At 37.1% G+C, this 15,081-nt stretch overlaps 1 protein-coding gene across 1 annotated transcript in view; it reads right to left on the reverse strand.

Annotated features, from left to right (window-relative positions):
• Positions 1-2,504: 2,504 nt before the first annotated feature.
• The window catches only part of TOPAZ1 (testis and ovary specific TOPAZ 1), a 38,884-nt gene continuing 26,307 nt past the window's right edge, over positions 2,505-15,081 (reverse strand). Inside the window, exons 15-22 of the mRNA XM_058818760.1 lie at positions 14,272-14,446; positions 12,676-12,776; positions 9,498-9,663; positions 8,519-8,683; positions 7,285-7,488; positions 6,039-6,222; positions 5,192-5,384; positions 2,505-2,588 (exon numbers count right to left, since the gene is read on the reverse strand). Of these exons, the coding sequence (XP_058674743.1) occupies positions 2,505-2,588; positions 5,192-5,384; positions 6,039-6,222; positions 7,285-7,488; positions 8,519-8,683; positions 9,498-9,663; positions 12,676-12,776; positions 14,272-14,446 (1,272 nt within the window). The remainder of the gene's footprint in view (positions 2,589-5,191; positions 5,385-6,038; positions 6,223-7,284; positions 7,489-8,518; positions 8,684-9,497; positions 9,664-12,675; positions 12,777-14,271; positions 14,447-15,081) is intronic.

Genomic DNA, 15,081 nt, shown 5'->3' on the forward strand with positions numbered 1-15,081 from the left:
CCCAGGGGAATGGAAGAGCTGCTTTCCTGCAGTTACACAGAATCAGTTAGGTTGGAACAGACCTCTGAGGTCATCGAGTCCAACCTGTGACCCAACACCACCCGGCCACTATTCCATGGCACTGAGAGCCACGTCCAGTCTTTGCTTGAACGCCTCCAGGGACGGTGACTCCACCACCTCCTTAAACACATTCACATGTCTAATCAGCCTTTCTGTGAAGAAACTCCTCCTATTGTCCAACCTAAACCTCCCCTGGCACACCTTAGACTATATGCTGCAATAGTAACACTCGACGTACACATATATTTACACATCTCTTTTTTTTTTTTGACATCAAGCTAGTTGGTGTCAAAATGCACCTGATACAGGGACATGGAACCTCGGAGCAAAAATGTCTATTGCTGCCGGTGTTCGAGTACAAAGGGAGATTAACTGTTAGGGATTACTGTTACTTGCATGCAATGTATTGCATTTCCAGACAAAAAAGGTTAAAAAGAGAACCGTCAAGGTTTAGGAACTATCTGTAGTTCAGTGAAGCTTTAAATCAAGTTAACATTCTCACAGCCCTTGGGGGATTTTCATAATTTCTGTAACATGCAGTGTGTTTTTCACTTTTCAACAGAAGCCAATCAGTTATGTAAGCAAATTGGCTGGACAATTATGCAAATGAAAAAATAAATTTAATTGATTCAACAGAAAAGCATGCTGTTTGTTTCACCTGGATTTTCACTTGCTGAGGAATAAAATAAATTGGGAGAGGTCATCAGCAAGTCCCAGTGCCAGATACCAACTCCACCGCTTAGGGTACGTACTTTCAAACAGAGCACCCCCATCCTGCCCCAGCTCAGGAATTAATTCCTGCTTTTTATCTAAGTCCCAACATTTCTTGTGCTGAAGGGAGTACTGTGGTTTTATCTGGCCATGATATTCCCTATCCATATATCCATACCCAGGACACATCCCACTAGCTCAGCAAGAGCTGCACAGATTTCTAAATGGAAAGCTTGTTTTATACCAGATAAAATTATCACCTGAAAAAGTTTGTATTTTGATGTCTTGAGCCCTAACAGAGAATTTTAAACATTCTTGCTTCTTAATTCTAAGTTGCTACAAGTGGCAATGGGAACTGTTTTCTCCTCACTTGTTTGTTTCTGGTTTGGTCCTTGGTCTGTGGAAGGTCAAAAAATAGCATCAGTTTCTCCAATCCTCACACATGCAATGGTCCAGAACTCTTGCAACAATCATGTCAGTATCATTCAGATACTACACATCATTCTAGTAATTAAAAAAAAAGTTATGCAGGAGTGTAGACTCAAGACTATAGAGCTGGATTTGCAAAAAAACCCCTCTCCAAAAAAACCACAAAGGTGCGAGATGCATCTGGAGAATGTGAAAGGATAAGAAATGTGAATAATTGCTTTTAATGTGGCTAAAGTTTATTAAGCTGAGGAGTATGACATTGAGATTTTAGTAATTAAACTTCTACTACTACAACAGAGATATTTAATTTTACTCTCTCTCCTCAAGTGAAACTCTTACTAACATCCATTTGAATTCTTCAGTGAACTGAGCACAGCCTGTAACCCTGGCTGTAGCCTCCACTCCCAGTTAAAACTGGAAGCTGGCCATCTCCACAGCTGGGAGTTTCAGCCCAATTTATTCATGAGCATTCGCTACATTGTGTGCTCTGGTGTGATGAAGAACCGCATAGTCTGACTGATTTCACACTTTCTTAACCTCCTCATGTGGCGTATCATTCTCCAGGCTCTTGTAGTGGTTACAAGATATTAAACTCTCCACCTCTACTTTATTGCTTGCCTATCTTGCTGCATATCTAAGAGTGTTCATTACAAAAATCAGAATATAATTAAATAATTTAATGACAATACAGACTCAGATATTTTGAATGCTTTATATAAATATTAAAAAACATTTATTAACAACTTAACAACTCCTCCAAAATGCTCCCCCTCCCTCCCCCATTGCTCTTTATAAAACACCATAAAACTATCAAGGCTCTACTTCCAGTTTCTCACCTCTGTCCTGCATCTTGAAACTCTCAAAATTATCAATATTTGAAATAAAATTGTGGTAAGTCTTCCAAACCACATTATTCTGTTTTAGTTACAAGAAACTGTCCATACCCAACAAAAATAAGCTTTCCAAGAGCATAGTGTGAAATCAGTGAAAACTGAAGAAAGATTTTCACAGAGGGAATTTCTCATGTATCCAACAACATACTGAAGGAGCACAGTGTTGTCTACTCCAAGCTGCTGAGCACAGCACAGGGAAGTTCTTATTTGCACATTTTTCCGTCTCTCTCTCTCTGTAAACAGGTAAACATACATTTTATTTCCTATATGAAAAAATGATACCAAATATGTTGTTTAATGTCAAACAGAAGTCCTTTCAGCTTAACTTATACTGGGAGAAAGCAAAAATATGGATATTGCCTACTGAGTGGCTGGCTTTGCAAAACTGCATTGCCTCTGCTGTACTAAATGTTATTCTTCGGGATACTTTTTCCATCTTTCCAGGCTCGTTTCCATTCCACAGTGGGGTCTTGTCCTGTTTGGCACATGGAATTTCTCTAACCAAAATACTGAGAATGTTACTGAGTGTTACTCTGGCCTTCTGATACACATCAAACTGATGAGAATTGCATTGTATTTCACATGGACCCAGACAGAACAAAAAGTGAAATACAGGACTTAACAGCAAACTTGTTTCAGTTGCCTACTGGCTTATCATGGTGATAAATGGAAAAACACTATATTGACACAAACACTAGAAGCCTCAGTTGTAACAAAACTTCTGGGGAGCTTGCTTTGCCTGTTAATATAAAACATGACTGAGATTACATCCTATCAGCTGAAGATGATACTCAGGAGATGGAGCCAAAACTTTGCAAATATTTTACACAGTTCCAAGTTAAGCTTGAAGGTCAATGATTAACCTTTGTCTGAAAAATAAAGCAACATTTGGAGTTTTGTTCTGGGGATGATCTAAGTGAAAATTCAAGGCTGCTTATAGACGAAAAAATTCTGCTGTCTCTAGAACATCACAAGTTTTGAAGCCACTCAAAGAGAATTTTGTCCTTCTGTGTCTGTCAAACACACTATTAGCCACATCGGGTACCACTCACAGAAATGTGGGATTTAGCTGAAGTTCAGATAGCCTATGGCTTATTCCAAGGGACATTAAGCCACAAAGGATCTTACAAGAAGTAATTAGCAAAACTGACTTTGCTTCTTACTACCAGTTTTAGTTTGTTGCAACCTTTCAAAATTGCTCTTTACACTAACACTAGAGTGCTTGCAAGAGCATCAGTTTAGATCCCTCACCTGAAACCTGATTACTTCTTACCCAGTCTTTCAGCTACTGGGAAGCAAAATCAGCAGAATCCAGTTAGATTTGACCAGGTGGACACCCTTACAAATGGCAGAGCTATCTTCATGCATGTGAAGGGGTGGAACCCAAAGTTTGTTTGGACCAGTGCCAACTGTACTCTAAGACTGAGGTGAATGGCTTCTACAGAAATGCCATCTGGTACCACTGGTACTGGATCTACCATTTTTTACAAGGCAGGCAGATGATCCCTACAGAAGAATGATACCCTGTGAAAAAACAAGAGTCTCTATCCTAGCATTTTTCTGTACAGGTGGCACAGGAAGAAAGTAGCAATCTTGGTGGTCATCAGATTCAATTCTCTCTCTTCCAGTAGCAATTCCCTAACAGACTGGATGAGAAGTGGTATTGAAAAAGTTCAGGACCTGGCCCTCAGGAGGTCAAGAATCCAACAACTGACAATCAGATTCATGACATCAGATCAATGGCATAAACCACAAGACTGGAATGGCAACCTCCCCTAAAGACAAAAACCCCTGACACCAAAACCCTCCTCTCAACCATCCAGTACTAAGGTCATGATGGCTTTCATGATTTAGAGCTGCAAAGGACATGTGAAATAATGCTGCAGGAACTGGAAAAGGACTTATGCTACTCCAAAGGAGAGAGATATGTGCCCCCATCTTAATCTCACTTATGATGGAACAGCCTAAAAACTCATGAACTTCTATACCCAAAATAGCTTAAGTGTTCAGAACAAAAGGCTTTAAAGGGGATGGAGAGCAGACCAAAAGAGCTGTATTACTGGCAAGTTTGTGAAGGCTGGTGCTAAAGATCTAAACTAACAACACTACAAAACTGGTGAGCTCAGTAAGCATCAACTTTGACAGAGGCTGTATTGTTTTGTCATGAGAGGTTTTCTGGTATTAAATGTTTGGTTCTTCTTACTCAGGCTGTAGAATGTGTCTTATGCAACTCATGCTTTGAATGTGATTCAGGATTTTCAGGTGGAAAAAAAGCAGAAATCCTGAAGAACCAGGAATGGTGAAACAAGCTTGCTAGAAATCTCCATCTCATCGTGCAGTTGGCAGAACCTAGAAGATGGGCAAACCCACCTCTCTCTAAGAGCCCGATCAAGGGAGAATGCAAGTTTTCCTTTTCAGTGGAAGCATCCATATATACAAATATGAAACCATACACAAGCTACTGTCTGCTTCAAACAAAGAGCTAATTAGATTATCAACTAAACCTTCAGCTGTGAGCAACGTGTAGGCTCTCAGTTCTGTGAAGAAAGGTATCCTAAATCAGGCATATCTCAAGTGATTTTGAAGTTATTTTATTCTCAGTGCTTTTTTATTGGGCTTTTGGAGCAAAGAAATTAAGATCTAAGGTGCAAACAGTTGGGACAGTGACCTCACAAGTTACTGTAAGGCAGACAAAAGTAAACAGGTATTACTTCTACAGACTATGAATGAATGTGGAAAATATTTCACTCAAGAACAGCAGATGCACTCAACCAATGTACTTACCTACACCTTTATCTATGCTTATATTATACTTATATGATCATCTGCTGGGAGAAAGAAGCTAAGTGCTAATTCTTTGTAAGAATGGAGAATGTAGGTTCTGAGGCTGCAGCTTCCTCATTATCTGGTGATGCCATTGCAAAACATCTATATAAGTTAGTGTGATAGGGGAAAAATTGCTATTTCTGTGCTACTCTCTGCATTATCATCAATACAGTATTAAAAACCACAACTTGAGTTTGAAACCTTGCTGTAAATCAGTAAGGCACAGTCTGAACACAGTGGAAACTGTTTGGTAACTACTGGGACAGCCAGACCTTCTCAGCCCATTTCATATTCTCCTGCAGCCATTTTAGAGCAGATGAATGCTCCAGTCTGTAAACTTCTTCCATATTAACATTCACTGTCAAATGCTTAAGAAAAAGCTTTGGATCAGATAAATGAGCTGCCTGGATCAGCCTCTCCACTGCCTCGTGATAAGCACTGCTATTCTGAACTGTATCTTCAGATCTGTAAGGGAATTTTAACAAATATAAAATTAGGTACCATACAGGCCTATGTGTCACTTGTCTATCATTTTATACAGGCAGGAAAATGACAAAAACATTAAAATAATGCCTTGTATTTTTCGCTGATAAATATTATGCTAATTTCTAGACAGATTACATTACTGTTCTGAAGAATTAAAAAGTTATAGAAAGAGTATTTTTAACATCTTTAATGGTAATGAAAAATAGTAAGCTTTAATACCAGTGCAAAGTAGCTCTGCAATATTCACAGCACATTTAATGAAAATAAAAGTCTCTGGGCTGGAAGATTCAGTAAAGGAATGCAAACCATTTAATGAACTGGATATACCAAGAATTCACGTACATGCTTGAATCCATAAGGTTCACTCAGTTTTGGCATGTAATTACTTTTGGAACAAGGCTGTGCCTAAGTGACATGCCTACATTTTTTGCAAAAGCAGAACTTACTATTTAAGAAAACAAACAGATATATACAGTAGCATACACATGGGAACAAGAGATAAAAAACTTCTCACTTATCCAAGGAACAAAAGGAAGAGATGTATTCTTTGAGAAGGATAAGGAAATCAAGATCTATTACTTACATGATCACATGAATAAATACAATCAAAATGGTACATATCTGACAACAAACCTTTTCAGTATTATTTGAAGAGTCTGGCTAGTAGTCCTTGAACTTTGAATATCACTGGCATTTGAAACAAGAAATATCTCAATGGCCAACAGCATCTCAACTTCAGACAGGTAAGAGGGAATCTTCAGAAGTCTGTGATATAAATTTCCCTGCAGCTCTGGGTAGCAACCCAGTGATAAAGCATCTGAGAGTAAATGCAGAAAATGAGGAATTAGGATTGCCAATACTGAACACAGATCTCTCTTCTGTGTGACTAAATGTGGAAAAACCCCAACCCCAAAGCCTTAATGGATTTTACTATTTCACCTATGAAATGGCCTGACTGGAGAACACAGCACACAGCATTCACACTAATATTCACAGTTGTAAAATGTTGAGATTTTTTTTCAATGAGTTGTATCAGCTATGATTAAAAAGCTGCGTCAGAAGTCTGGAGACAGCAAGTCTGTGATAACACAAGTACAATTTAGGCAGGTCAGAACAGAAGCTGTTAATCATGGTCAAAGTGAGAGAACATTTGAACAGCATTTCCTGCTTTGTTCCCCTTTCTTCTGTCAAGTGATCCCAGAAGCCCAACACAGCATTTCAGGAGAAAAAAAAAAAGAGCTGAGGAAAAACTCTAATTCCAATGTTAACAAAACTAAGTATCCATGCCAGAAAGGATGGTCTCTTAAAGAAGTCTGCTAACCACAATGATTCTAAGACAAAATCAAACAGTAAATAATGTGACTGTATGGAGAGACCCTCTGCAGAATGGCTCATCCAGTATTATCTTAGCTCAGAAATGGAGAGTTGAAAACAATTACAGACTATCAGTTTTTAGCTGAAATGAATTTTCTTCTAGTTGGGATAAAATAATTAGCTAGACTTCTCAAATCTTAAATATTAATAATTTTACCACCATAGAGATGCTGGTACACTTCTAGAGAAAAGTATCAGGAAATCTAATTTGCCTAGATGAAAATGTGAAGATGATGCATTTTTCAATCATTTCAGAGCTCACATACTTGAAATTCTGGAACTGAATGTAAAAACTTAATTTATCACAATTACATTTATTTCATGCCAGATAGTATGCACTCTTTCTTATTTTCAATTCACCATTTCCTAATAAGTATTTTTGGTTACAAATAAATTCCGGAGAGTGACACAGAAAGCACTGTTTTTCTTTTTACTCATACTGAAATGTTATGAGCACATTATCTAAAGAATGTAAGGGGAGCATATTATTCAAGAAGGAACTTACTTTTGTAATAGGTCCTAGCTTTGGACCATAAAGAACTTCTTCCCAAAGCTGTGATTAATCCTCTAAGTAAAACAAAATCAATAGCAATTTTTTTGGAAAGCATGAAGTCTACTGCAGAAGATGAGACCCCAAGGTTCTTGTTCTCAAAACAGGCATTTATCAGCTTGTTAAAAAGGCAGCTGTATTGAGAAGCATCTATAATATCTGAAATGAAATTAAAAATATTAACTACTGAATTAATGAAAATGCAAATCTAGTTGAAGGATCATTTTCTCAATCAGTACCTAAATCAGAACTCTTGCCTCTATCAGCAAGATGGAACAAGGTTGGGATAACATGAATGCTTTATTCATCAAAAGTCTTTTCATACAGTAGTTCGTTCACATTTTGAAGGACAAGTGTTAAGGTTCAAGTAACAATTTGCTGCCAAAACCAATAGAATCACATAAAAATACATTCACTTGCTCCAGCCTATAAATACAATCTTCATCTGATCTCTCAGATTTAAGATTTCCACCAATAAAAACCTCCTTGGTTTTCTGCTTCTACTCTTACTCTGAACTGTCACCTTTTTGGCAGGACTGAACAGCCTTGTTGTATTTACCTCATAACTTGAAGAACTAGGTTCCTTTCAGTATTGTCTAAAGTAGATGGTTTTCCAACCAATTTCTCCTAAAATATCTAGAAGTGGCAGTAGGCTGAGAGACCTACACACAGGAATCAGCTGAGGTTTCCTCAGTGGAGCCTAAGTAACTACATATCTCATTTTGAAGTACTCATCCAAAATTTGTCAGATAAATTGAGCCTGACAGAGCAGTTGGTTTTTAACATGGTACATAAGAGATGCTTAGGTTAACCAGCTCAGTTAAAGAAAAAAATCCCCACCTCATTCACCTGAAATTAAGATAAAATAAAATTAAAATATTCCTATTTTATCTCGCTGTATAGACTGTACAGATCCTTAAAAAATTAATGAGTCTTTCTGTTGCCCTGCGTAGTAACTGAGCAAAAGAGGACGGGTGTGTGTGCACATCCAAGAGTGTGTGCACAAGTGCAGCAAGAGCTGCAGAGCACAACACATATTTAACTGACACTATACTCTTTGGAAAACATAAACAGGCTTGTATAAACCCATCTTACTTCAGCAAATTTAGTTAGAAAACAATACAAGAACAGCACAGAATCATCTGTTAAATTTTTAGCTCTTTACACAATTATCTTTTTCTTTACTTACCAGAATGTTTCTGCAAACCCGGTAAGTTCTGCAGAACTTCAAATGCCTGCCTGTACAAACTCTTCCTCAAGTATTTGTGCACTATTGCACATAACAGATTATGTCGATTGAGGATGTCCATTTTATCACAGGGCCACAATGGTGCATCTGTGATCCACTCTGACTCTGTGGCAAACAACAGTGCAGTGTTATTTCTAGGAACTGGAACTTCTGATGTTGAGACTTTGAGCCATTAAGAATGTACTGTAAATTGTACCATGACACAAACTTCAGAACTGCACAGGAAGTGCAGCTTGACTTATTAATAATTTGTTTCTCATGACCAATATTCCTTAGACTGATTCTCTGAACTGTTATATTGCAAATCATCCCTTTTGTGAAATATCACTGCAGTAAAATGGACTTTCAGTGGCATATATGTATGTATGTATGTATCAATGTACAGCTATAAAACTGAACAGCAAATTTACATCCTCAATATCACTTTACAGCATACATTCTATTATTTTTACTTCTGAATTTCTTCTATTTTCAGCAGATCAGAGTGCCAAAAAGCCATATGTAATAATTGCATAAATATCGTTCTGTTCTAAAGCAATTATACTAAAAGAGGATCCTATGAGGTGCAAAGGAACATTGCATGGACCCAAGCCAGAAATTTGACACTGAATGTCCCCTAGTTCAAAGGAAAACTACACTCCCAGCATGGGACAGCATCATTTTCCAAGCTGCACTTCTCCTTCATTATGGCAGATTTTTAGGTAGAATGGTGTTGATACTGTGAAAGCATCTGAAAAAATTAGCTGTAATATTTCTTATACATATAAAGAAGAACATTAACCAGTAAGATGATCACCTTTCCTTTGCCTCAGTATTATTGACTGTATTTAGTAACACAGACCAGCTTGTAACTTTTATCTGAAATCTGTCATAGAAGTGAACTGTTCAAATTTAAGCCAAAATTTTAAGACAGGCTTACCTCTCAATACCCTTGTTGCTCCATCCAAATGTCCAGAATAAAGATAGATTTCTGCGGCTTTATTAACAATCTGACATCTGGATGCTGACTTCCCTGCACCTACAAGTCCTTTCAAGAGTGTAAAATCTATCTGCAGCTCATGCAGTTTATCCAAAACCTTCCTTCCCTGGTGTAAGAGGGAGAGGGAAAGAGGGAAGGTCAGAGAAAGCAATGGTATCAGTGAACACAGAGTATATTTATATAAAATATAACAGACTTAATTTGGTGACACGGATTTATAGGTATCGATGCAGTTACCTGTTCCAAACTGAGTCAGGGGTGAAGTCTAGTAGAATTTCAAATGAAGAATTTAGGGTTTTTTTACTATGTAGATAAAAAACTCTACCAACCTATTGTCGAAGAGTTCCCAACACACTATTACCCATAACATTATTTCTACTATATAATGTTCAATACAGTATTTTTAATATATTTTGTAATTTATTTTTATGTGCTTACTTTGGTTTAATATTTTTAATTTTGATTTCATTCAGTACTACACAATCTAAAAAGATCATACAGAGAATTTTCATTTTGCAGCAGAGACGTAATTGTTAAACTGAAATAATTACTCCAGCGTAAGTCAAAGAAAACACTGATGATTGTAAGCGGCAGGACTATAAATGGGAAGAAGCTGGGCCTATCTGGCCAACACTGTAACAACCAACAACTTTATCATCACATTCCAGATTGGTATTTAGACGGGTTTTCTTCAGAAACTTCATCTTAACAACTTTTTGGCTGTTTGTTGCATGTTTTTTTGAAGTACATCTGTTTTATGAAGTTTCCTTACCTCTTACAAAGAAAATTCTCTTCAGGACCAAGCAGCATACATATTTTACCCCCAAGAGCCACCAAAGCTCTGCAATAAAGGGGTTTGATGTTCATGAAGGAAAAATGATATGAAAAGCACATTTTGAGTTTCAGGCAGTCCAAAATATTCATAAAACAGCACAGGGCATGTCCTAAAGCCAAAATTAACTTGGGCAGAGCAGGAAGAGCAAATTCATTACTATCTTACTTTCTTGACTACCTTTTGGGCAAAAAAGACATGTACCAAGTAGATCCTAGTCCATCAGCCCAGGATTAGGGATTTATCTGATATATAATGGAGTGAAACAGGTAGAGAGAGGTAAGAATGACAGCTTCCTGAAGCAGAGATAAATTTGGGATCTGCCAGTTTTGATAAAAATCATTCAGAGCAGAACCTCATTCACACTCTAATATGGTGAACACAGGTTGTCTACAAAGCTTTTTGAGGATCTTGGTCAGTAATCTCTTGAGAAGTAGGTTTGATACTAACACAACACTCTCAAAGAAATAAAGATCTTTTGCTATAGACATGAAAGAAATCATAGTACTACTTTTAGTAACTCATGTTGTACAAGAATAACACTATATGTGCTTCTCACACATTAGGAGAAGAAATTAGGATATGAAGATGAATCTCCTTGAAGTATCAGGGGTTATGCAATCCAAGATGAGGCTCTCCCTTAAGATGGACTGGAAAACAGCTAAAATGCCTGAAGGCACACAAACACTATATGCTGAAGAAGAGAGCCAAAACCCAAGCCAAACGAAACTCTTCAGTGGGCATGTGAGCACTGCCACTCCTCAATGGCAAGAATTTAGATTCTCTCTTCTGTGGTCAGGAGTAGCTTAACTGCTCTAACTGCTAAGTTTTATGGAACAAAAAACCCTAGAGTTCTGGTGCAGTATTATTCAAGTGCTAATGCAAAGACCCCCTCTCCTTCCCTTTACTCTTAAACAGTACCACACTGTGCTGCAGTTCGAAAGGAACCCGCTGAAGACCATTCAACTCATGAAGGTAATGCTGCAAAATTAATGGTTTATCAGAACAGGCATCCTGTCTCTAGACCAAGCACCTCTAATATATATCTCCTTGGCTTGACCCTGGAAACAGACTGAGCAGTGGACAGGTTTTTTATATAACAGAATTCCTGAAGGGCATCCCCGAGAGACAACTGTACAAAAGACAATTTAATTCCTCGATGTGAACTACGAAGGGTTCCCTGATGGTAATTTGCACAGAAAAGCCAACCTAAAACTTCAAGAGACAAAAGGGGACTGAGAGCATTTCCTTCTGTTCATAAAAATGTATGCTAAAAATCATCCTGTATGGGATGACAAACATCCCTAAGGGCTTGGGGATTGACCAAGGGGGGAGAATTCATGGGATGCTACACATCCCACTACAGCATAATTATTAGCGGAAAGGACCAGGCACAAATTCAGAATGGGATCACTGACCAAAACACAATCTAAAATGACTGGGGGTTAATATTACTTCTTATGCTATCACTTTTCATGTTACTTTCTATAAGAGATCGAGTTTGGTATGCACTGGTTCCTTCCAGGAAGAAGACAAATTTAACATTGAAATGGATCTTACTGCAGTGAAATTATGACCAATACTGCCTGGAGCATAAGGAATGTAAAATATCCAGTCAAAAGTCTAGTCTCTTAGCCCTGGCTCTGTGTAATGTTTGATAGCAAAGATTTGATTGTAAAGGTATTTCTTTGTGACCACTGGAGTTTTACAAGACTCACGGAACTTAGATTCAGTGGAAGAAAAGCACTTCAGCAGTTCTGGGGAGCAGGGAGATGACCAAGCACAGACGTGCTATACTGACTTTCTGTCTTCCTGGCCTTATCCATTCTATTTGAGGTCAGATGCAGAAGCACCAGTGCAGGAAATTGCCCAAACTTCTCTAAATGTCACTTCAGCTGGGAGGTCTCAGAACACAACATGATTGCCAAGTGGAAGAAAGTAATGTTTCTGGGAAATAACGCCATCAGCGCCTCACCTCAGAATCTCAGGAAGGCCTGTCTCTTAGTTCAGATTCAACCTCAGCTCAGAAAAATCACAAAATGAACATGAGCAATCAGTTTCTAGGTTGTAAGACCAAGTTATGACAGGCTCCATAGAAGACTACTGCTGAGAAAGCCACGATAAATGCGCTGGTCCAGCTGGACAGTTAGAAAGTGCTAAGACAGCAGGGAGGCAGGTGGCACACCCAGTCATTCCACCAGAGAAGCTAGAGTTTAATATCCAGAACAGAAATTGCTAATTCTTTTTCTCTTTTTCTTCCAGTCAGGCTTCTGTAGAACTGCATACCTTTATCCACTGCAGTACTTTGTGATACGAATACATTACGCTTATCCCAGTTCTTCCAATGAAAAGGCTGTCTGCTTTATTATGCTGGGAATTTTTCATTACTGGAAAGAAAAAGAATAAGACTTATTTGTTTATTTATTTAACATGTAAATGCAGTTTTAAAGAAATTACACATTTCAAAAACACAGTAATTGTGAAAATACTAAATGCATTTTTCTAAAATGTTTGCCATTGAAAGCAGCAACTTCCTAAGTCTTAACATCAGAAGGAGAGTAAATAACTATAGTTTATTCAGACAGTATTTCATAGTAGTCCAAGTCATCCATAAAATGACTGGACATGTGATGGCATAATTTAGTAGCATCATTACTTGTAAAGTAAGCTTTACATTTTATGGCACTATGAAGAAATGATGGCAATTGCAGAACTGAGTAATTACAACCTCTTTGGAAGCACTTAGAATTTTTGAGCAGTGGTCTCAAAATAGGGTGTGAGTACAACAATCCATTCAGCTGTGGGAAAGAAATATTTTTTGTACTATTAGAAAATAAAAATAAGTAAAATACTTTCAAATACATTGTTTATTTAATATTTAGCTCGTATTTGTAATTCCTGTTTTTGTGTACGGTTTATAGAGAATTTAATATTTTGGAGTAGTAGCACATGTATATAACATATAAATAAATAAATTGTGGGTCACTGCTCAAAAATTTTTTACTGATGGAGGTGCCTATCAACTGGGAGACCACTGCTCTAGGAAAGACAGACTAAGTTCCAAGCTCCAACAAAATCTTCTCCTTCTGTCACAACTTGAAGCTTTTTTATGATATGAAAGTCTGTGGTCAGAAAGGACACGTCACATATCTGGAATAAATATTCATTATGTTTTAGTAGATAATACAGGTTGAAAAATATCTAAGTAATCCTTTGCAAAACGATTTAATATTCCACTGACACTTTACCAAGCCTCAGTAATCTGCAAACTCATTAGGAAGAATGATACAGATATGCAAATGAAGGGGCATAGGGAGGAAAGAGGCAAGAAAACCTGCCAGAACCATTAAAACATTGGGTTCTCAAGCACCCAGCCCTTGCAGAAACCATTGATTCTTTGGAGAATAAAATAATTCTTAAAATCCAATTTACTAAAAAAAAAAAGGTAAAAATTATATACACGTTGTAAACTGTTCAATGTGTCTTAAAACACACAAGCATATATATACTTACAGCAGTAAAGCTTATTTATGCTATTAATATGATGTAACATTTTCATGTGACACTTTACATGAAAATACTGAAATACATTTGCTGTTGTTCTTAGCATAGGCCATTTTTACTGAAATATCATGAATTCTGGGCTCTCTTTTTGATTTCACAAAACTCTACTGCTCCTCCTTCTGAATCTTCCTTATGTGTAAGCATTTTATTTCTACTGGAAAACAGCTTGTACTGAACATTACAGCTGACAGTATTTACACCTCAAAAGATTCAGAATATTGTAACATAAAATTAACTAATAATCAGAAAATGATATGAATTAATTTTTTATCTCTTTTAAAACCTCTACGAAAAGCACTTCTTGCATCTTAATTTTACCTATATCAGCAAAATCACAAAAAGGGACTCCTGGTCTGTCTGCCTCAGAATCCTTGGTTAGAATTTCAGCAATAGATAAAAACAATTTCTGAAGATCCTCAAAATGTTCACATCCAGTTCTTGCATTAAGATACAAAGCTCCCAGCTTGGTCCAATCCCTTTTTTCCTTGCAGTGCTGAAAAGGAGGTAAAGGATAAATATAAGCAAACCCGATTCCAGAAAACCAAACCAGAAAATAAAGTGAAATTTGAGATATGTACCTGGGATAAGACTTAAAGGAGAAAAAATGCAGATGAAATGCTACTGCCAAGAACATTCATGGTCATATGGCAGTTACATGTTGCCAAACTTGCATGGACTGCTAATTACTTCTATCCCTCAAGAAATTAAATTCCTTTTTTCATGTCATGACCCCAATTGAGAAAGCTCATAACTTATTCATCCTATTTAGGAACTGGCATTTATTCAGTATTTTTTTTCCCATGATGCATGCTGAGTTTATGGTTATTTTCTATATGAATTAGTCTTTTGCTTGCCAGATAACTTGATGACTTTGGTGTTAAAGGAGTAAAAAAATCAGTACTGTTTTTTCCCTTTTTATATTTCAATCTCTGGATCTACACAGTATGTGTGATAATATGCAAACTATATTAAAATTGTGCATAATGAGTAATCTGACCTTGAACATGAAAGACACAAGCATCCAAATAAAGAATGTTTTACAACATTTTCTTATTCTTTAAAGTTTTGCTCAATGTTGTCAATTGCTTTGACAATTTTCTTATCTATTTTTATACTAGATATGAATTC

Source organism: Ammospiza caudacuta, chromosome 1 (genome assembly GCF_027887145.1).
Source record: "Ammospiza caudacuta isolate bAmmCau1 chromosome 1, bAmmCau1.pri, whole genome shotgun sequence".
NCBI classification, from domain to species: Eukaryota; Metazoa; Chordata; class Aves; order Passeriformes; family Passerellidae; genus Ammospiza; species Ammospiza caudacuta.